This window comes from Aspergillus wentii (assembly GCF_001890725.1).
Source record: "Aspergillus wentii DTO 134E9 unplaced genomic scaffold ASPWEscaffold_2, whole genome shotgun sequence".
Lineage (NCBI taxonomy): Eukaryota > Fungi > Ascomycota > Eurotiomycetes > Eurotiales > Aspergillaceae > Aspergillus > Aspergillus wentii.
In genome coordinates, this window is record NW_024467833.1 from 376,628 (window position 1) to 398,356 (window position 21,729).

The 21,729-nt window shown below is 47.6% G+C and overlaps 6 protein-coding genes across 6 annotated transcripts; 3 read left to right on the forward strand and 3 right to left on the reverse strand.

Moving 5' to 3' along the window:
- Nucleotides 1–993: 993 nt before the first annotated feature.
- Nucleotides 994–2,218, forward strand: ASPWEDRAFT_35758 (Mic19 family protein). Its single transcript, XM_040834292.1, has 3 exons — nucleotides 994–1,273; nucleotides 1,475–1,532; nucleotides 1,632–2,218. The coding sequence occupies exons 1-3, from the start codon at nucleotides 1,215–1,217 to the stop codon at nucleotides 2,130–2,132; spliced, it is 618 nt and encodes a 205-aa protein (XP_040691853.1). The 5' UTR covers nucleotides 994–1,214; the 3' UTR covers nucleotides 2,133–2,218.
- A 216-nt stretch (nucleotides 2,219–2,434) lies between these two features.
- ASPWEDRAFT_48495 (ribonuclease P/MRP protein subunit POP1) lies at nucleotides 2,435–5,189 on the reverse strand (the record flags this gene model as incomplete). Its single annotated transcript, XM_040837110.1, has 2 exons — nucleotides 2,435–4,753; nucleotides 4,854–5,189. The coding sequence occupies 2 exons, from the start codon at nucleotides 5,187–5,189 to the stop codon at nucleotides 2,435–2,437; spliced, it is 2,655 nt and encodes an 884-aa protein (XP_040691854.1).
- A 129-nt stretch (nucleotides 5,190–5,318) lies between these two features.
- Nucleotides 5,319–6,613, reverse strand: ASPWEDRAFT_126499 (peroxiredoxin family protein). Its single transcript, XM_040829209.1, has 5 exons — nucleotides 6,578–6,613; nucleotides 6,287–6,516; nucleotides 5,936–6,212; nucleotides 5,737–5,880; nucleotides 5,319–5,677 (listed from the first exon to the last, which is right to left on the reverse strand). The coding sequence occupies exons 2-5, from the start codon at nucleotides 6,334–6,336 to the stop codon at nucleotides 5,642–5,644; spliced, it is 507 nt and encodes a 168-aa protein (XP_040691855.1). The 5' UTR covers nucleotides 6,337–6,516; nucleotides 6,578–6,613; the 3' UTR covers nucleotides 5,319–5,641.
- Nucleotides 6,614–8,395: 1,782 nt separating this feature from the next.
- Nucleotides 8,396–9,362, forward strand: ASPWEDRAFT_35761 (uncharacterized protein). Its single transcript, XM_040834293.1, has 2 exons — nucleotides 8,396–8,544; nucleotides 8,820–9,362. The coding sequence occupies exons 1-2, from the start codon at nucleotides 8,465–8,467 to the stop codon at nucleotides 9,229–9,231; spliced, it is 492 nt and encodes a 163-aa protein (XP_040691856.1). The 5' UTR covers nucleotides 8,396–8,464; the 3' UTR covers nucleotides 9,232–9,362.
- Nucleotides 9,363–10,649: 1,287 nt separating this feature from the next.
- Nucleotides 10,650–14,705, forward strand: ASPWEDRAFT_48497 (uncharacterized protein; the record flags this gene model as incomplete). The annotated part of the gene is made up of 5 exons (XM_040837111.1): nucleotides 10,650–11,248; nucleotides 11,303–12,031; nucleotides 12,166–14,066; nucleotides 14,116–14,424; nucleotides 14,473–14,705. The coding sequence occupies 5 exons, from the start codon at nucleotides 10,650–10,652 to the stop codon at nucleotides 14,703–14,705; spliced, it is 3,771 nt and encodes a 1,256-aa protein (XP_040691857.1).
- A 2,746-nt stretch (nucleotides 14,706–17,451) lies between these two features.
- On the reverse strand, nucleotides 17,452–18,879 carry ASPWEDRAFT_48498 (Zn(II)2Cys6 transcription factor domain-containing protein; the record flags this gene model as incomplete). The annotated part of the gene is made up of 4 exons (XM_040837112.1): nucleotides 17,452–17,856; nucleotides 17,937–18,263; nucleotides 18,341–18,595; nucleotides 18,751–18,879. The coding sequence occupies 4 exons, from the start codon at nucleotides 18,877–18,879 to the stop codon at nucleotides 17,452–17,454; spliced, it is 1,116 nt and encodes a 371-aa protein (XP_040691858.1).
- Between the last annotated feature and the right edge of the window lie 2,850 nt (nucleotides 18,880–21,729).

Genomic DNA, 21,729 nt, shown 5'->3' on the forward strand with positions numbered 1-21,729 from the left:
ATCGCATTTCCATTATTATTCGATTATTCCTGGTTCCCACGGCTTGCCGGTCCTCCGTCACGGGTGGTTCCGATGCTGTCGATGAAGTCGACAATCGACCATCGCCATCATTCAGGCTTCAGCGACTTCATCTGGGATACGAGGAGCATCATCTGCCCCATGCTGACTCTGGCTATCTCTCCACAGCCATTCGCATTGTTCTCTTCCAAGAATCAGCCCAAGATGATGATGAATGTCTCATGGCAGGAAATGAGAGTTCCGTTCCATGACGCCATGAAACAATCCCGAATGTGGGGTTCTTTTTTTATTTTCTTCGCGTCTTCGAAATTTCCCACCGGTGAGAAACAACGGTTAGACACGAAGAAGGACGGGGATTTGACGGGAAATTGGTGACTGACAGATGAATGATTCTTGAGGATACGGAGAAATAAATTGCTATCTGGCTATGCATGTCAGATCAGATGCTCAACCCCAGACAGCGAACATTGGAGATGAAGCGGGGAAGCAAGACATTCAGTGATTCTACCATTGATTATGAGGGAAATAACGCAGTCAAGATGATACTAAATACGCATTTTTCTATTTATTTTTGATTCAAAAAATATTAAATGTATCTTATAACAATGCCGGTGTGATCTTGTCGAGTATTTCTGTACAACAATGCTCTGTCTCAGGGCTAGCAAAACCACCACGATTGATGACTCTCATCATCATCTCATAGTTAATGACTTTATAAACATCAAGCAATACATTTAATATTCTCAAGATATATCCATTTTTAATCCAACATTATGATTCTGATATTATTCCCTCTGCATCTGCGCTTAAGACTGAGTAGCTCGGCTGCTACACCACGTGCTCTGACAATGCAACTCAAGATACGACAAATATCCAATCTAATAAACAGATAGAACTAAATCGACTCAAATAACCAATAAACATTCAATTAATATTGAATTGAACCATTTCTCTTCATTCGATGCTGCACGTGACCTATCACACGTGACATCACGGAATGCCCGAATTCAACGCCGGAGCGGAACTCGGATAACGAACGCTCGACGAGAATCAATAACTTCACTCCAGTCGTGCTCCACAACCCCCAGCATTGCTCACGACTGCGGTCCTGCTGGTTTCCATTGGGGTCTGCATCTTGCAAGCGACGACTTTTACCGCCTTCAAATTCCCCTCCCAACCCCCCATCAACAGACACAATGGGCGCCGGCAGCTCTAAGCCCGATGCTTCGGCTGGCTCGAAACATGTTTTCTCGAGGTTGGTTCTTTCTTGCTACTGGCTTTGTTTTGCTTTGGGGGTATCTTTTCTATTGTTTAGTGTGCTGTCTGAGGGGTGGACTGAGGTGCAGTCCGCGCAATGGGTTGATACCTCAGCTTTGTTGCACCTATGAGACGATCATTTTTATATCAAAGCTACTTGCAATACAAAGCGATATACATAGCTAACATAATTCTACAGCAACTCTCCCGTCCAATTCTCCTCCAACCTAGTCGACGCTCTCCAGTCTACCTCGGAGGTACGTACCCCCATGAACTTCCCCCCTCCCCTCCTCTCCAACCTCCCAAAAATCCTCTCCTAGTACACAAATTCCTAACAAAGATACCAACCAATCCAGACCGACGCCTCCCGCGCCAAGTCCCTCGAACTCCAGATCCAAGCGCGCGTATCCGAGGAACTCCAGCGCCTCCGCGAACGCGAGCAGCAAACCCTCGCCGAAATCGAGCAGCGCCTCGCAGAGGTCAAAGACAGCGCTCCCACGCCCTCCTCCGCCCCCGTCATCAGCCACACCCCGGGCTCCCTGAACCTGGATGCGCCGCGCATCCCCTTCGCCGGCCGCGAGGCTTACACCGCCCCCGCTGTGCCTGAGGACCACCCCGTCAACCGCAACATCACCCGCCAGTCGGTGAACGAGGAGGTCGAGCAGCTGCGTGCTAAGCTCGAGGGACGACGTAAATTGGCCGCGCTGGATGAGGGCGTCGAGAAGGCCAAGGCTGATGTTGTTAGTTGCTTGCGGTTGCACGACCGACGACCTTTGGACTGCTGGAAGGAGGTTGAAGGGTTCAAGCGTGAGGTCGCTAGAATGGAGGAGGCCTTTGTGGATCGCGTTGTTGGATAGAGAAAAAAAATCCTTGTTCGATTGGTGTCTGTTATGCATTTTTCCTTTTTACCCTTATTCAAAGCCGCGAATAGATCGGTCCTCTTGTTCCCTGCTGTATGTATAGCTACCTATCCTCCTGTTCGTTTGAATTGATTGGACTATTAAGATTCATTTTTTTCTCGTAGTAATCGTATAAAAACCCGATTTCATGCCTATTTTATCCCCGATCATATCATGCACCAGTCTAATAATACATCCCGGGTATCATGTACATCATTTTTTGTAGCTCCAACACACTCCATTGTAATGCTACACATCCATCAAATAACCTCCCAAAGCCCTAATCTACCAAGTCTCTCACCGGCAGCCCGGATAATACACATTTTCATCTCCCGAGCCTTTTTCTTGCCCTTAGAAGGTCCATGCTTCGCCTCAATGGCCTTGGACAAGAGAATAGAGCCGATTCCTGTGCCCTTTCCTTCAGAGAGGTTGTAATTGCCTGTTGTAACGAAGCCAATAAGGTCTTCTTCTGAGGGAAGAGGTAGGTTCTCGCGTGTCGAGTCTGTATCGGATGTAGGAGCGATAAGAGAGGCCGCTAGACGCTGACGAGCGTCTTCCCCGGAGAGGTCAAGGTGTGTTTGTTCTTGTTTTTGGCCCTGTATGGGACCATTTGTATTTTTGGGAACGAGGCTGAGCCATTTTTCACGAAGTTCTGGGTTGGTGGTGGGTAGACGGTAGATCCGAGCCCTGGGAATGGGTGTGCCGCGAGTGAGGAGGGATATGCTAACGGCAGCAAGGGCAGATTTGTCGACGGTGGCCGAGGGGCTATTGATTGCAAGCTCGGCCTCGTGTGTCCGCAGGTGGTGGATGTTCAGTGGTGGATGAACATCCACATTCTCTTCTTTGTTGGCTTCATCGTTGGTTGGGGCGGCTTTTGTCTGCTTCTTCTGCTTCCTCTCGCCAACATCCTGTGCAGTGTCCATGGGCGAACCCTGCACAAGTCGCTCCCAGTCACACGCCCAGCCTCGTCCAATTTCGCCTTTTCGGCCATTTCCAAGATCGAGGCTATCGAATTCATGTCTTCGTCCCTTCGGACGTCGTTCCCACTCCTGCTTGGCCAGTTCTCGCTCACGCAAGCCCCATTCCCAACCAGCGCGGGTTCCAGGGAAGTCACCAGGGAACCAAGGCTCGCCAGTCTCAAAGGCAAGCTGTTGTTGTTCCTTCAGGCCACCAAATCTGGGGTTATTACCGCTTGACAACGGGTAGTACATCAACGAGTACCACACGGGAAGAACACATTTCCACGGAAGGAGAATGGTATAAGACCCAGGCGAGTTGCTATTCTTTGACTGGGTTGACGGTCTTTGTGCGAGGACCATCACTGGGATCTGTGGGTCAGAATCTTCGGGTGGTGGATATGTACCCGGTAAAGCTGAACTGCGACGTCGGTTGATGGCTTTCTGACTGGGCAATTGACGAGCGGCAGCCAAGCGTGCTGGACGTTCAAAAAGAGCTGACGAGCCCTGTGTTCTATCAACAGGCCATGAAGACAGCAAGATAGCTAGGTCATTCATCTGCGTCTCAGATGAGGGGGGCTCAAGGCGCTTCGGTGGGAAATGGAGACGAGGGTCGGATATAGAAAAAGCAAGAAGCGCATTTTGGGGAAGAGATGAAGAGTTTGAAACCCCGAGAAGGGATGTCCAGGTATTTTCTGGGCTGTCTGTTTGGGGCTCTTTTCCGCCACTGGTCAGTGGCTTCAAGACAGAAATAAGTGCTTCCGTTGATCCTGGTCCAGTGATATCAATACTGCCAATTTCAAAACGGAGATCTTCAACCAGCACAGGCGGGCTCTGTCTCTTCGAAACCTCAAGAATTTCATTCCACAGCTGGAGGAATGCAGACGGATGTACCCTGACAAAAAGCTTCTTTCTATCCTTTTTACTTGCTTTCTTGTCGTCGACATCAACCATCTCCACGTCTTCCGACTTTTGCTCGGCAGACCGAACCAGAGTAACCGGCGCAATAGGTCTCCGTTTGCCATCACGCTCAAAAGTCCAAGCAGATAAACTTCGCGTCCCCGCTCTCCATTTCTTCCCCTTGACTCCCCACGCCTCAGGCCCATCGACTCCAACAGCCCTAAGCACGCTCCCCAAGGCGTCTTCTGTGCCCTCTAGCTGAATCGTAGACATGTAACTCATATCCCAGGCAATAGCACCTCTAGCCCCTCTCGCTCGGTGAGAAGGTCTGTAGCTCTTCTCAGTCGGCGACAAGGGAACCGCAAACCGCCACAGCGGCTCCTTTGGGGACGTCATTTTGGCACGTTTTGCATGAAACATATGTGTTGGAAGCCACGTCTTTCCTCGCTGGCGCTTCTTGTATTTTGATTCCGGTGTAGGCGGGCGAGAGAGTTTATTTTTCTTGATCTTCGGAATCCGCGGTGCAATATTGTATGTATGGCTGCCGTTCGCTTCCAGTTTCTTCTTGGTTTCCTTATCCTGCTTCACTTTCAAAGCTGCTCGTTTCGCTTTGGTTTTGGAATTGAGTCTCTGGAGACGTCGGGCGGACTCGAGACGAATGCGCATAAGCTCCGTCGGTTTTCGTCGTCGTGCGGTTACTGTGGGTGTGTTGTCCTCGATCATCTAAAAAATTTCGGTGTAAGCAAGCCCGGACAATCTGAGCTCGTAGGCAATGTCACAGAATCAATCTGTGGCACCGGTATAGGCAATAATCCAAACTCACCTCCCGCTTTGCCCTTGCCCGCAGTCTACTCGGGACTCGCTTCACATTGTGGCTGGCGGTCCTCCTCCGCAACGAACGAGGCACCTTTTGAAACGCACGGCTACTCAAGGCCGACTTCGACCGCTGCATACCAACCTCGAGGGCACAGATCTCGAATTCTCTCGCGTCGACATAGGCAGCGACATCAAGCTCGCCCGATGCGGAGAGGGCGGCGTCGGCCGACTGGACCGCGAGGGAGCGGGCATCGTAGGTTTTGGCACGTTTGCGAGCTGCGGCAGAGTCGAACTGGTTCCCTGAGAATGGGGGTTTGCGCTTCCCGGCGGGGTTGAAGGCCATGATGGCCAGGCGACGTTAAACGGTGGTGGTCGGGACAAAGATTCTACGGCGCATAAATTGTATAGGTTTAGCGCGTTGCCGCTCGCTCGAGTAAAATCGAGTCGGCCGAGTCGAACAACCCGCACAATGGCACACACCAATAGAACCAGAGAAAATCACCAAGAACGCATGGATTCACGTAGATCATAGAAAGAAGAATATGGGGTAGCCAAATGCTAAAATTTTAAGGTGCTGTCTTGCAGTAGTTTTGGCTGACATCATACAAATTACAACGGCATAGGGATATTTGGTTTTTCTCATTTTTCATAGCTTCGTAAGTGCATTGTATTTCTTCTAATAAGGTGGAAACTTCTAGTTCTATGTCGAGCTTTGCAAGCCGTTTATTACCCCACCATCAAATATATCTGCGCCTTCCATCTAACACGCCGCAATTTCCATGTCTATTGGTGCATTTACAGCTGCTTGATGACGTTCTCAGCGCTCGAGAACTGTTGATAATGTTAGCTGCGGTTCGTTATGTGATCTGAAAGTCCTGTCTGATGCTTACCTCGAGGTGGTTCTTAGCGGGCTCAAGAGCGGCGTAGGTGACCTTGCCGTGGTCGAGGACAATGGCGTAACGCTTGGTGCGGCCCTCTTCGTCAGCCCAGCCAATGCTCTTGGAGAACTTGGCATCGGGGTCGGAGAGGAAGAGCTAGAGACAGTTAGTAATATGCACAGGATCCAGGTGGTTTATGTGGAGGACTCACGATGTCGTCGTTCTTGACGCCGTTGGCCTTGCTCCAGGCGCTCATGACGTGAGCATCGTTGTAGGCGAGGACAGCGACAACGTCGACACCCTTCTCACGGATCTCAGGGAGTCTCTCCTGGTACTCGGGAACGTGGCGAGCGGAGCAGACGGGGGTGAAAGCACCGGGGAGGGCGAAGAGGATGACCTTCTTGTCGGCCCACTCCTTGGAGGCGTTGTAGTTGATGGGGATACCGCAAGAGGAGAACTCCTGGGACTCCTCAGCGTAGGGGACGTAACTGTTGGGAGGAAAGCCAAGGTTAGCTGCATTGATCCTCCCACACTTTCCGGTATTTGCGGTGAAGAGACTTACGAGAAGACAACGTCAGAGGGGAAGCTGTCACCGGCCTTGATTCCAGACATTTTGGATTGGTTTAGTGTAATTGGGTTGGTAGAAAGAAGTGGTTGAGAGAGATGGTCTGATAAGAAGACTTGTATAGTTAAGTTGGAAAGGGAAACAAAGAGGAGAGGAGAGCCAGGGGAGAAGGAGCTTAATATAGGTTTTTTTTCCCACTCTCCTTCCCGGGGACGGTTGGACGGTTCCTATCGGAGTTACAAAGAAGGCAATGGAATTACACTATTACAATACTGGGCGGTTACTAACAAATCAACTAGTGCCAAAAAGGTGTCCATAAGGTGATCCGAAGCAGAAGGATACCGAATCTCTTGGATGGACGAGGGGATTGGGTGAGTGCCTGAGTGGCTGTATTATCAAGAAGACCGCCCGAGACTGAGATGCCCCGCCAACACCCCACCACGGATGCCCACTCGGGGCAGTTATCTAGACCGGACAGGTTGACAAATCTGCTCCCATGATTGCGTGAGGTCATGGGTATTATGGATACTTTGGCTTCACGGTGATCTGATAATCAATATCAGATTTGAGAGGAATGTGTTCGAGTCCGTATATTTTCATAATCAGACCATTGCCTCTCCTTCAGATGCCGTTCTGGACTACCAGACTTACTCATATTACGTATCCTATCTCCCGTTGTAGCTCCAAGCAGAAGAGGGGCCACCATGCCACATCCATATCCCGCCTGGAACACTTGTTGTCGTGGTTACACCCCGGTCAATTCGTCCATCATAAGCAGTAGAGACCTAATCCATTCCACTAGCTGCTGTATTGATACGCAATTCTTCTGCCAGCTGTCCAATATCGCCATGCACAAAGGACCCTGGGATCCCCTCATTCACCGCCTACAAACGTCATAAATCCACGTGACTTTCCCTGATGTCAATCATCGTGGAATCTTCCGTCAACAGTCGACTTTTGCCTCGATGGCAAGTAGATATCCAAGTCAAAATTGGGTTAATCTTAGCTTGTCGAATCCCTGTCCGGACTTCGTACCTTATAATATTAAATCGGCTCTTTGACTTCAATCCTGGCCGACAGGCACTCGCGGAAACCCTTGCCACTTTTGGCTGATATCTTGGGTCCGGATGCCAACCTCGGATCCTGGAATCCAATATCCGGTTCAGGTTGCATTTGTAACAATCGACCGGCCGATCCTACCGCCAATTTCTCAGTGACTATTGAGTTTCTGTGTCTTCGTTACATGGCAAATTACAATAATCACATTGATGGCATCGTCCCCCCATTGCTATCTGGAGTATTACCCACGTGTTGCAGGCTGGCTAGAATAGAAACGCCTACCCCGCCATCCCGATTATATAAGTTCAAGAAGATCCCCAACGCCTGAGGGGCGAAACGTTTCTTTTCTCCACCGTTGATTAGATATAATACAATTCTAGAAGGCGTGATTTTTTATTCTTTTGCAGATTTTTGACCTGGGTGGATATGGTTCGGGATTATCCCTGGGGTATTCAAGTGGTGGTATCGCGCAATCGAGGTCTAAAGATAAATCACAAACTGGAACATCTATATTATGTACAGTATGTATTTGGTGGTATTAGAAAATTAGTCATTGAAAGTAGATTATAGGATTGCTATATCTTAAAATACCATAAAATGATACTGCAGTGAATAAGATCTCGAAGTCGCTACGGTAGTCCGTGGTCGCTCTTAGACTACTGAATATATATCGATCCACATTACGTTTATCAGACATCCAACACACTTCTACAACCACAGGAATTTAAATAAACCATATACTGCTCAATATAGGACTGCATATCATTCAGAAGAATAATTAATAAGTAAATATGGATACTATCATATTTATGATATCTGTATAAAGTATAAACTTTGGCATCATGCCCACTTGGTTGACACTACACAATGAACGTAGGGCATAATCGGTAAATCGTATAGCCACTAAGCAGCTTATACAGACTCGCATCAACAGGGCTACAGGCTAATGCCTGTCTATATTGCGTAGCGTGGCAGATGATAGGACACGTGATCTAGATAGTTCCAACGTTGACTCATTGTGTCGAAATCCTTCAAACATATTTATCTCGCTATTGTCAATCAAGAACTCCAGAGAACTACCAAAACAAACAACAACATAACCCCATCTCGTTTATAATGGCTGGCGTCAAACCCCTTTTCACCGAGGAAACTGCGAGACAGAAGGTCAAAGCAGCGCAGAACTTGTGGAATACTCAGTAAGGACCTATTTTTCTAAATCATTCATAGTTTGGATGGATTTCTGGCTCTCCTCTCCCCTCTGGATAACTGTGTTTCCCTTTGGTTGTTGAAAACGAGATGGTTGCTGGCATGGATTATTTGTTTCATCCCTTGCTCTCAAATATGCCGCTACCTCGTGCTATCCAACTCCTTTCCCTCCCTTCCATTTCCCTCCGCGTGGCCTATCATTCTCTTTCTCCATGTGTTTCCAGGAGATTCAAGAAATCTAGTTTGTATACTTACTGCAAAATAGGAACCCAGAGAAGGTCGCACAGGTGTACACGTCCGGTTGTACCTGGCGGAACAGAGATTCGTTGTTTTCCGGAACAAATGACATTATCGATTTCTTAAAAGCAAAATGGAGCCGCGAAAAAAACTACAGACTACGCAAAGAGCTCTTTTGCTTCACTGATAACCGAATCGCGGCAGAGTTTTGGTATGAGTTCCAAGATGCGAATGATGACATGCGCTGGAAGCGTTGTTATGGTCTCGAGGACTGGACATTTGACCGGGAGACAGGGAAGATGTGCAAGAGGATGATGAGTGGAAATGACATACTGATTGGACCTAATGGGAATGGAGAGGGGAGATGGTTTCTGGATGATGATGTTGATAAGGTAGTGATCGAGGCGGAGCATGGTGACATGTCCTACTGTAGCACTTAGATGATTGTCAATCAGATTAGTCTCACCCACTAATTCTGCAACATGGATAGTTAGTGTATGTAGGAATCCGATAGCCATGGGCATCTGCAGGTTTTGCATGTTACTAAATCAAGCGTATCGATTGTTCCCACAAAATCAGCTGCAGTATTCGATCTCCGATAACAAGTCTATAAAACGTGGGTTTGTTTGTTGAATGCTGCAATGATGGTAGAGTCCGGAATGTCTCATGTGTAGAAAGAAAGCTTCCGTTCTCCCTTGAGGTCAAATGACCGACGAATCCTTTTTTGCAGGCTAAACTGCCAGAGGGCGATGACGAGGGGCCGCAGGGCGCAGGATGAATGTCGGAAGTTTTACTAGCCAGTGATATTGTCGTTACTAATTCTAAAATCCCCTCCCTTGGCTATCACGGAATGTGCTGCAATCTGGAAGTTTCAGCCAACTAGGCCACCTTAATGATCGATGGTGGACTTCGCTGAGCGATCGCCAGGCATTATTGGATTTTGAACGAGTAGAGGTCATGGAAAGAGGGTATTATAGTGTCGAGGATATTCTATCTGTCTCTTCTCACGGCTTCATCATCAGCACTTTCAATGCTCTGGCATAAGAAGGAGGAAGGAGACTCATAAAAAGGATCACTTTAGGAAACTGATTTATTACATGAATATCCAGGCCCGAATTAATCTATATGAGCTGTGATAAACAGTGCCACTATTCTAGTAAGACACTGGACATGGGTGGGTGAAGGAGATGGTGCATTCCTGACCTTGATGCCATCGGTGACCAAGGCAATCCGAGGAATCTGGAAAAAACAAACAGACAACACTCATTCCACAGGAATGAACTTAGTATGGGCATGCCTCAAAGTTGGAAAAGTTGAACTGTCTGCTGTTTTTCATGGTGCTGTCGGTGTGTTGTCGGTGTGAGGAAACAAAGCCCTATTGTCAGAAGAGGTCCCCCGATTCCTGCGACGCTCGATCACTGCAGCCTTCTTGTCTACCGTCAATCTCTGTCGTCGCCAACTCTTCCCCACGCTCCCTATCAATCTCGGTTTCATCCCCGTCCGTTCTTTGAATATTTGCTCATATACAAAAAGCAGCAATACGCCTGTCATTCAGTATCTATTCGATATTGGGTGGTTCTGCTTCTATTTGTTTTGCTTGCCTCGAACCTGTCAGTCTTTACAGAAACATCTTTCCTTGAACCTGAGGGGCTGGGCCACAAAGTCTGTCGAGTGAATACCACCTCCTATCCACCGACAGTACGCACCCACCTTCAGATTTGACTATTTTGAGGCGAGTTATATTGACATCCAGCGAGGTTTGATCCATAGAAACTACCATATTACGAAACAACTTACGATTTCTCGCATGAAGTCGTGATACGTTCATCTCGTCGTGGTAGTCTAGGGTCGTCTGACAATGGAGGAAATCAGCTATGTTGGCTCGCAGGCTGTGCGTCAGCCTTTGACGGATGCCACGAACCGATTTGTCAACTGCACAACACCAGTATCAGGACGTCAAGAGTTCTTTGATGCAGAAGAGGATCAACTGAAATCGCCAGACATGATGTCTATCGATAGTCCGCTATCGCCGAAAGGGACCGTGGACATCAACTACATCACACCAATTCGAGGGACAGGACCACAGCCGAACTTGAACTCTGGGAGATCTGTGGCTTCGATGGCCTCAGGCCAAATGAAGAGGAAGTCGGGTGTCAAAACACACGTCGGGCCATGGAAACTCGGGAAAACGCTTGGCCAAGGGGGCATGGCCCGAGTGAGACTGGCTAAACACGCCATTACTGGGCATACTGCGGCCGTCAAGATTATATCAAAGGAATCAGCAGCATTGAAACAAAGCACAAGCATTACGCAGATGGAGGCAATTGCGGGACATTCTGGTGCAACGGGGGCGAGAAGTATGCCACGCTCTATTGAGAGAGAGGTGGCTATCATGAAGCTGATCGAACACCCAAACGTGATCAGCCTTTATGATGTGTGGGAGAACCGTGGCGAATTGTACGTCGAATGTTAAAGAATAGTATTTTTCTATTTGATACTAACTATGTTTAGGTATTTGGTTCTGGAGTATGTGGAGGGGGGCGACTTGTTTTCCTACATCTGGAACAACAGTCCACTCTCCGAAGAGGAAGCTGTTTACATCTTTCGACAAATTATTGCAGGCCTCAGCTACTGCCACCGGTTTACAATTTGCCATCGAGATCTGAAGCCGGAAAACATTTTGGTGGATGGGTGCAGAAACGTCAAACTTGCGGATTTTGGGATGGCCGTACTTCAGCCAGCCGGTTACCGACTCAATACAGCCTGTGGGAGTCCTCATTACGTTGCGCCGGAGATTGTCCAGGGTGGTGACTACCAGGGTGACCTGGCCGATACCTGGAGCTGTGGTATTATATTATATGTGTTGCTAATGGGCGAGCTTCCATTTAATTCTGACGATCTTGGAGTAACCCTTAGCATGGTGAAAGAGGCTCCCATTGACATCCCCCCGGAATTGAGTGAGGAAGCCGCGGATCTTCTCGATCGTATACTCCAAAGAGTGCCTGAGCGAAGGATTAGAATGGATGAAATGTGGAATCATCCTCTCTTGAAGAAATGGGAAAAGGTTCACCAATCCATGTCCGATCACTACGTCGGCCCTCCACCACCACTTTCTCCAGAGGATTGTGGGCCACCCTTGCCGAGCGTGCAGAGCCTTGACCATGATATCCTGAGGAATCTTCAAACCTTGTTTCATGGAATGGATCCTAGGGTACTGTTGAGTTCATTGTTGAGTCCAGAGTAAGTAGTCTGACCCTAAACTCTTCCCACTCATATCATTTGCGTGTACAGTTGTAACTGCGGTTATACAGTGTTTCCTGGGAGTTCAAGAATCCGAACTGAAGCATTCTGATACTAATGAGTCGCATTGGCAGGCTTTCTTATGAGCGTATGTTTTACAATGCTTTGGTAAAGTTCCGAGACGAGCAACTTGAGAACTATCAAGGACAACCTCTGGAGTATTCCGCGAGCGACTATCACCACAAGTCCCGACTGCCAGGGCGCCTGGGCAAGGAGCGTAATATGAAGAGGCGTACAAAACACAGCTCCCTCAGGTATTCACATTTGGCCACGAAAGAGTCCAGCAATAGGCGGCGAAACTCGATCAAAGAACCAATGTCTTCTGCCACAGTGGAAAGCTATGATCCATTCCGGTCACCACGCCAGCGCCTTCCCGCAGATGAGCCCAAGTGTGCGAAGATTACTGTTCACCGACAGAGCCCTGGAGACAGTCAGAAAGGCCAGACCGAAGATTCTGGAAATCCATCAGAGGCTGTTAGCGATGAAGAAGCCAATGAAAAGGCGGAAGTTTGTCTACCCAGCTCACCCTTCGCAGTTTTGAGGGAGAGCAAGCCCAGACCCGGTTCAATGAATTCTTTCCACTCGAAGATGTCCCAAGCGAGCTCTCGACGACCTGGCCATACTGGACCAGCGCCTCGATCTGCGAGTTACAAGCGCAATGTATCCTTCCACCATGTGCGCAACCGCTCTCAAGGGTCAGCCTCGGTAAAGATTAGAAAAACTCCAGCAAAGCATCCAGATCGCAAACTGCCCTCTGAAAGCACTCCCAGATTGCTAGTCGAGTCCAGCCCCTTGATGGCCAGACAGGGCAGCCCTGCCTTACCAGCTCAGCCCACCGTCGTTCGCCCTTCTGGTGCGACTATCAAGCCATGCACTCAAGTGAAGAAATTGCGGGACTCAGAGTTCAGGTGGAAGGATGAGGCACGGCAGGTATCCCACGAGCTTAGCCAAATTTGCGAAGAGGCCTTCAACGGAGGGTCTTTTTCAACAGCCTGCACTACTAGCACTTCCGCAGGGACAGAAACCCCTGCAACTTCTGTGTCTCTGGTCAGCGCTGATGACCCGCAGTCTCAGGTTGCTGCCAGCAACCCCAAGGGAACGAACACTACTGGTGTGCCCTTGAAAGCCCAGAACAAAAATATCGTTGAAACTCGTCGAAAGATCATCGAGCAATCCACCAAGGATGACTCCGACAAGATTCCTGGCTACATTTCCAATGTCATCCAGCAGTTGGATCGTTTGATTGATGAAGATAAGTCAAACCAGGAGAATTCGGTGAAGCTCAACGAGAGAGCACGGCCCTTGCCTGACCCTTCGCAATCCTTGGACCCTGGCTATCTTCCCATAATCAGCGAAGAACTTGTTTCGCCTTATGGAAGCGGAAACGATATCACCGCCAAACAGCTAGAACAAAGGGCTGCTTCTCAGGCTGCCACGGCAAGCAATGATCGTGATAGTAAGACCACGGTACGAATGGTGCCTCATGATTCATTGCGATCATTGGAAGCCATAAAGCCTTTGACTATCCGCAAGAAACACCAGAATTCGTCTCCAACAAAGAAATTTCAAGACACGAAGAAGGAATACAAGGCAGAGACCAACCATAGCGAAGGATATTCCAATCGGTTTTTCTCTGGTAGCTCTAGACAGAGTTACCCTTGTGAGTTGGATCCCATTGATGAGCATCCGGGATCACCGAAACGCAGGGGAACCAGAACTTCAGACAAGAAGTGGTCATGGTTCCGACACAGATCGCAGATTCCTGGAAACATGTCGCCAATAGAAGCCAGTCAAGTCAAACCCATTCAACCTAGTTCAGGCACAGTCATCGTCCACGATGTCAAGCATGAAGTCCCTCCACCCCATCAAAATACGGGCACTACAAACCGGAAATCCTCCTCAGAAAAACTCAAAGGAGGCTTGAGGAAGATTATGAAGAGAAGACCGAGTGTAACTGTTCATGAAGAACCAACAGGTAAGTGTTTGTCAATGACTGGAAGGATTTCCGGTTAACCGTCTCTCAGAACCAAACTTCGGTGACAACAATTATCTATCAACAGATGCATTGGATAGCAATCCAATCATTGACACAAAGAAGAATCTCCAAAAGCCCTTGCCACCTCGCCCACGATATGATGGCAAGAATCAAAATCTTTTTGCTAGGGTATTTCAAATCAAGCCTGCCAGTCAGGTATTAGCATTGAATGCTTCGAAGACCGAAGGCCGACAAGATGTCTACGACATACTATGCGGCTGGAAGAAGTTCGGAATGAAGAAAGTGTGTATGGAAAAAGGAAACAACTTCATCTATGGGAAGGTTGGAAAAAATAACAGTAAGACAAGCAGATATCCTGTTTTTGCAATGATCTAACTCCTCTCAGGCCTCCATCTTCGGCCTGTTGAATTCTCTGCGGAATTCTGCACCTACCTTGCCAAGGGTCACCAGGCCAATTTGAGTCTCGTTCGCTTAAGGCAGGAACGGGGTGCCGCTTCGTCATTCTACAAAGTTGTCGAGGCGCTGTCGAATGAGTTGACTAGGCGCGGCATTCTGGTCGAAGATCCTGCCCGCGCACAGGAAATGATGGCGCAAGTTCTGGGTGCCTTCGCCAACTAATCCCTTGATTGTTTACTACGATATTATCTAACTGACATTTTTATCCCCCCTCATTCTTTTGAATCCAAGTTCTGCCATCTTCAATATCCTTTTTTGATAAGGCGTTGCATATGATTTTTGCGTCATTTACGCGTGCATTTTGAGCCCATTTCGTGCAATTCTGGGGAGTTTTTGATACCTTTCCTTGTCTAACTTCTTGAAAACAAAAAATATTTCTTCTCATTTTCTTTCTCCTTGCAGGTACAAGTCGATTTGGCTGGTGTTCCAACAACGTTCCCACCGTTTTTTCTCTCATTTCCCCAATCTCTTCGTTAATATCTCGGTCAATTGGCTTGGTCCATCTATTGACCATTGCTACCTTCGTTCTTTCATATTTTCTTTGTCGAGCCGTACAATGACTCTTTCCACCGTGTCTTTGACTTTTCAAGGATGGCACTCATTTCACCTTCATCACCGGTGGCATACATTCATTTCTTTCTATCCCACTTTCTCTCTGTACCTGTTCGAAATCTACTCTTCATATCACAACCTTCCATACCCAAAATACCTCTCTTATCTTTGGTCCTTCGCCAAAACAAACCACGGGACTCACTCACATCCCTCCCTGATCTGTGTTGGCCTGTGTCTTGTGCTCTTTTGTCCTCGTCCTTTTTGTCTTTTTGCTTCTCTAGCACATTCATTCTAGCGAGCTCGGGGATGGGTGGTACATGTCTTCTTATTTTATCATTCAAGTTTATTTGTCCATCGCTTAGTTATGCTTGAACCACGAAGCAAGACCCAAGATGTGTCTGGCTGTTTAGTACAATAGTTTCTTTATTTACCTTTTGCTGTGTTAGGAATGGACTGCATAAACGATGTCATTGCACTATTTGCACTACTGCACCGTTATCACGATGACATCATACTGTACGATTCAATAGCTATACCAGTAGCGTAGATAGGCCTCGACCGTTAGGGCAAGGAATCACGTGTTCTCTGTGAGTAGAAGTACGGTACTTTGTGCTGAAAGACTGGCGGTGACCAGCTAGCTCATCTTTGTCGAAGAGATAGATCGATATATACAATGTACGGTGTAGAATTATCATTCTTGTGTATTTGGATTATTGAAAGTCAATGTTGAACATATGAGACTGTTGGGCTGTGATATCAACCCAACAATAACATTCATGACGCAATATATCGAAATCGTATGCAGATTATAAAAATGAAAAAGTGAAAAATGTAAAATGGACGTGTAATTGCAGGATAAATATGATCAGACAGCCTCCCAGATATCAAGGTACGTAATAACATAGATAAAGACAACCTCCTTTTTTTCGCAAATGACGGTAGAGTACCTCCGGAAATGAAAACAAGAACTTGCAAGATGCATCAGCAGAAAACAGACGTTGAGAATAAATGCAGAACACAGATAGCCACCCGAAATATAATGAAACACGTGCAAAAAAAAAAAAAAAGTTGGAAAACGAGACCGCCAACGCATTTGAAAACGCAACAAAACCATCACTTGATCCACCAAAACGATATGATAATGCAGCAGAACTCCTCACCATATTTAACTTCTCGATAGCCGATGTAAATGCAGCTTTTCACATGCACGGTCAAACCCCCTTGCCGAGTAGAAGTCAAGCATTTCAAGTTGGATGAACACAGCCTCGCTCAGCGAGGGAGGGCCAATCATGACCTCGATCGAAAGGCAGCAGAGGGACTGCCCGGGACATGCGAGAGCTTATGATATAACGCCATCGCCTCCGCTGCGATACGGCAACAGAATTGGACAAGAATGCGAGCGAAGTTCGCTTAAACGCACGCGAGGAAGCCCCGAGAAAAGCGCCAAAATCGAGACTGGGTGTCCAAGCAGTAACAACAGAACAAACGGCAAGAATCAGAAACAAAATAAAAGAGAAAATAAAAACGCAAAGGAAATCGCATTAATGGGTCGCCCCGGATAGTTTATAAAGCGGTGATGTTGTTCGGAAAAGGAAATGTATGTGGTGTGATGGAACAAACCGCAAGAAATCAACGTTCAAAGCACAGCAGCTGTCTGATAGAAGCGCACTCAGACAGCCGCAGACCCTGTCTCAGGCAATGATAGTTGAAACTCAGAAATCCCATCCCCAGATCGTGCAGCTCATAACGCTCTTGCTTCTCGTTTCCATGGCTTCGTATCAGTCGAAAAAACATGGCATCTTTGTTGTTGTTGTTGTTGTTATCTTCGTTGTGGTAGTTCTTTTTTTTCAGTTTTTTTTTTTCTTTTTTTCCTTTTCTTATTCGACCTCAATTTGCTTCGAGTAAAATGCTGCACTCGTTCTCTGCAAATGGAACAAAGGTGATAACATTCCGCCGCCCAGTTCGATGGCGTCACTTTTCGTGTTCGCTGCAGTTTCCACACCGCAGATGTTCAGGATCATGTGACTTTTTTTTCTGTATTCCCCACAAGACCAAGCGCCTCGAAAACCCGAGAGCAAACCCTTTTCCTTGGGCAAATAATCACCAGAAAATTGCGATGAAATGATCACCTAGCGGCAAAAATCCCGTTTATCGATGGCGACACCGAATGCTACACTTTTGCCTTGCCTGTGCAACATGAGACGGCCCGTGTGACCAGCACACGCCCTCCCATGTGGACTGACAGCAATTTCTCTCCCCATTATCCAATCTCGCAACCATAGCCTCGCCGGCTCGTCCAATGACATCATTCGCTCCAAAGCCATCTCTCAGCCTCTAATCCACAATCGTTGAAAGTTTATTGGTTGAGACCTCGGCGGTTCAAGGCATTAAGCATGTCACTATCGGTGCTGGAACGGCCTTGACTGTCACCCGGATTGAGCATATCCCGAACATTTAGTCCACCGCGAGATGACGAGTTAACAGAGCCAGTAGGAGTGGATGTTGGCGGAGGAGTCATTGCACCCTGAGTGGCATGCATGGGAGGATATGGGGAGCTGTGCGGAGACGAAGAGTGACGGCCGTCATATGCGTAGGCTGACTGCGGCGATGTACGTCGATCATGCGGGGCCGGGGGATAGTATGGGCTGGGGGCAGTATGCGTTTGATATCCTGGAGCGGAACCGGCCGGGGTCACAGGGGCCAGATTGGTTGGGTCAGGGTATTCGAAGCCAGAGCCAGATCCACGACGACCGCCCGGTCTCTGCAAGGAAAAAAGACGAACCGTTAGCCAAGATTATTCTATAAACTGCAAAATATAGACGGAAGGGTATTGTGACTCACAGGGTCTTGCGGCATGGTAGAAGCAAGGGGCGGCGCTGCAGCCCCGCCATATGGATGCTGATACATTCCTTGGGGAGGCGGAAGATCGGATCCGGCAGGCTGGGGTTGTTGTTGAGGAGGCAGAGGCTGACCATGTGCACCGTAAAGCATGACTCCATGACCGCCACGTCCTTGGTTCTGGGCATTTCTCAGATGCGGGTAGGCGGCATGCGCCGGGACGAAGGCTTGGGCCTGGGACGAAACTGGTGTGAACATGCACTCTTGGTTGAATCGGATACAGTTGCTGCAACGTCCATCCTGGGAACTTTCAAACCCCGAGCATCGAATCTAGCAAACAGCAGATGTCAGCGGCGACTGTCGCACACTTAAAAACAATAGAGACCAAGTATTAAATTCCAACGTACCTTCCTTCTCCGACAGTAACGGCAAGCAATGGCAGTCCTCTGTCGTGGGGCAGCTGCTTGGTAGACAACTTGCGGGGGCGGAGGTTGGGCATACACGTCCGGGCCTCGGTAGGCACCAGGAGGCGGAGGAAGACGGTATGGATCTTGAGGGCCCTGGACATGAGGGTGAATGGCAGCCATGTTGGAGGGAGGCGGATACTGCGACGGGGGAGGAGGATATTGGTGGTCTGTGGGAGGATATGAAGCCGGGGGATACTATGACAAAGGAGGCCCGGAAGTCAGCAAGGAACCTCTGAGCGGATGGCAGACCACAATCTCAATGGAGGCGGAGAGGGAGATAGGAGGGAGGGAAGACAATGATATATCACAAAAAAAAAAAAAAAAAAAGGGTAACAAAGAAGCAAACTTACAGGGTATTGAGAGACCGGCGGATAGTGAGCAGTCGGTGGATTATCCTCAGGTTGACTGGTGTTCCACTGGGGGGGTGGATACTGTCCCTGTCGATTGGGGTCGTAAGAATCGTGGGGGTTGCTGGACATTTGTAGGCGTGGTGGACGGAGGCTGCTTAGAGACGGAAAGAACGGGAGCAAACACGGAAGATGCAGGATGATGTGAGTCGAAAGTCACGTCCAGACAGGCAGGGGGGGAAAGTCAGTAGTGGATGTAGTAGTGCGTGTATAATTGTGTGGATGTACGTGGGTGGTAGTTAAGGCGACCAGGATGGAGATGCGGAGTCGAAGCCGGTCAGAAAGTACACCAAATCAGAAACAGTTCCAGCTCCCGTCGGGTGATTTGCAAAGCTAGCATAGCCTCGTGCTCACGATGGGGACCGGACGGAGGAAACAGGACCTAATCCGCAGGGAGGAGGACCAAAGCGGATAGGAGAAGCGAGAGGAGAGGAGAGGAGAGGAGGGGGGGGAGGAGGAGAGGGACAAAGAGAAAGGAAAAAGACAGAAAGGAAAAAGAAAACGAGGCTCGGGGGTATGACGTGAGGATAGAAAGATCGAAGGGAGTAATAATAACAACAATAGAATAATAATAAAGGAAGAAAAGAAGAAGGATCGTAGTAGTAATAGTAATAAATAGAGTGGATTCGGACGGGCCAGAGAAGATCGAGAGTTGTCGGGCAGAGAAGAAGACGAAGGGGAAAAAAAAAATCACTAAAGGCGAGGAAAGCAGAATAGTCTGTGAGTCTCCCCAGGCCTGGCAGTAGTGCTATGCGGTGTCAGTATAGATCAAACACCAAGAGCTGCTGGGCGAACGACGGTCTCTGAGGCCAACAGGGGCTTCTGGGGATCAACCACCTTTCCCTTGTTTTCTTTTTTTTCTTTTTTTCTTTTTCTTGTTCTTGAATTTTCCTTTTTATTTCGTTCCCGCCCCTTGAAGAATGGTTTGTATACGAATAAAAGAGAGAAAAAAAAAGAAGACTCAATGGGAAAGGGAATGAGGGCGTTTCTCAAGGGGGCAAAGCCGGAAGGGTAGGGATCATAATACAGTACCTCTTGTGTGTGGTATTTTTCTTTTTTATAAAAAAGAAGAAAAAATCAAGGATAGACAATCAGGAACTTGTTGAGAAGAAAAAAAGAAAATAATAAAAAATGAAGAAATAACAGATGTGATGAACTGGTAGGCAAATCTTAGATCGGAAGCAGAGGGGGAGAGAAAGAGAAAAAAAAAATCAAATCAAATCAATCAAATAAAATAATATTAATAAAATACTAAAACATAAAATAATAATAATAATAATAATAATAATATAATAATAAAAAGACCGAAGACGGCCTATTCTTTTTTCTTTATTATTCTGATTTTCTAACTGGCATACAAAAAAGAATACTATGGTAAAATAGGTAATATTTCGTCTGGGTTGTCGGTCCGTCCGGGAGGGACAAAACGGTTGGGTCAAGCGCGTCAAATACACGAGACGCAGGGTGTGAGGCCCACGGCTGGCGGAAAGCGGAAAGGCGGGAAGATTGACGATGGAGATCTAGGATGATGATGTAGTCGACAGTCTCACTGGCTCAGCTGTTCTTCAGGATCATTACTTGACCAAGTCATGGGAGCTTATTGGAATTTGGGTGGCGGTAGAACAAGATGTTACAATTATTATTAATTTTTTTTTTTTTTTAAAAAAAAAAAAAAAAGATAATTATCATTTAATAAAATAAACAAAAAATTAAAAAAGAACGGTCCGCAGCCAGGGTGGGCCCTTTGAGCGACCCAACCTACACGCCAGCGACCCATAGACATGGACGGGGACCCTCTTAAGACGCAGCTAATGGATTCATGGTTCGATGAGGATCAGCTGAAAACCTTCGGGTTGGGCGCCGTTTGGCAGTAAGGCAAAAAGTTCATTCCTCGGCCACTTGGGCTCGTCTGCGATTGGCAGATGCGCAAGAGGACCAGGGTTAAGACTAAGAGGACTGAAGGTCACTAACTAACTGTACCTACTTTCTCTGCTAACTACTGCCACTACTCCAGACGGGTAAAGGCGCGGTGACGGAGGCCCACCGTCATCCGTCCCTTTGACTCTTTCCGTTGGTTGGTCTAGTGGTGCTGGCTGAGCCTGTATTGATGGGGTCTGGTAATTTACGACTGGTTTGATACGGTGGTATTACACAGTATTAGTTACCATCTTTGACGATGGAATTATCTGGAATCATTCACCGAGGTGCATACTATATAATATTAATATAAGTAATACATATGGAGTATTATCAGAATAATAGAGCACTTTATAATAATTATTATAATTCTTCGAGGCGCTGTACGATGCATTGGATACGTAAGAAACTAGCCAGTTTCGGTGTCTAGCCCGGCGCTCAGTGCTTTGAAGGACTGCTTGACACCCAGATGGGAGCAACATGCAGTAGTTCTCCGTTCATACAGATCCAGGATATACAACCATGTAGAAAGAATCCTAGTATAGAAGTCATAGAACGGATAATCAATAAATCTACAGCATAGAAATAATACAGCCAAATTCGTACCGAATAATCATGATATCATCGGATTTGTAAAAATAGACGACGAAAGCGGTGAACTTATAGTTAGCTGATACGTAGAACGGCCGTTCGGGGACTGGGTCCACGGTAATGCCCGAATCCTTCGAAGGGGAGACTGGGCGGGCCGTGGATGGCGAAAACCAGTGGCAGCGATGGATGAGCCAGAAGGCTAACGACGGGCACCAGTCAGTGATTGTCCATCGCTTTCAATCATGTGATGTTCTGTTAGGTCGTCTGTTCTTTTCCGTGTGCCCTTTTTATCATCCTGCCCTCTTTTCCCGTCGAGGATGTTATAACTGTGAGAATCCTACTTCTTATCCTTGATCGGATTTCAACTGACCATGACTTTCTGGTACAGCGTCCCACCTCTGTCGTGTTCTACCG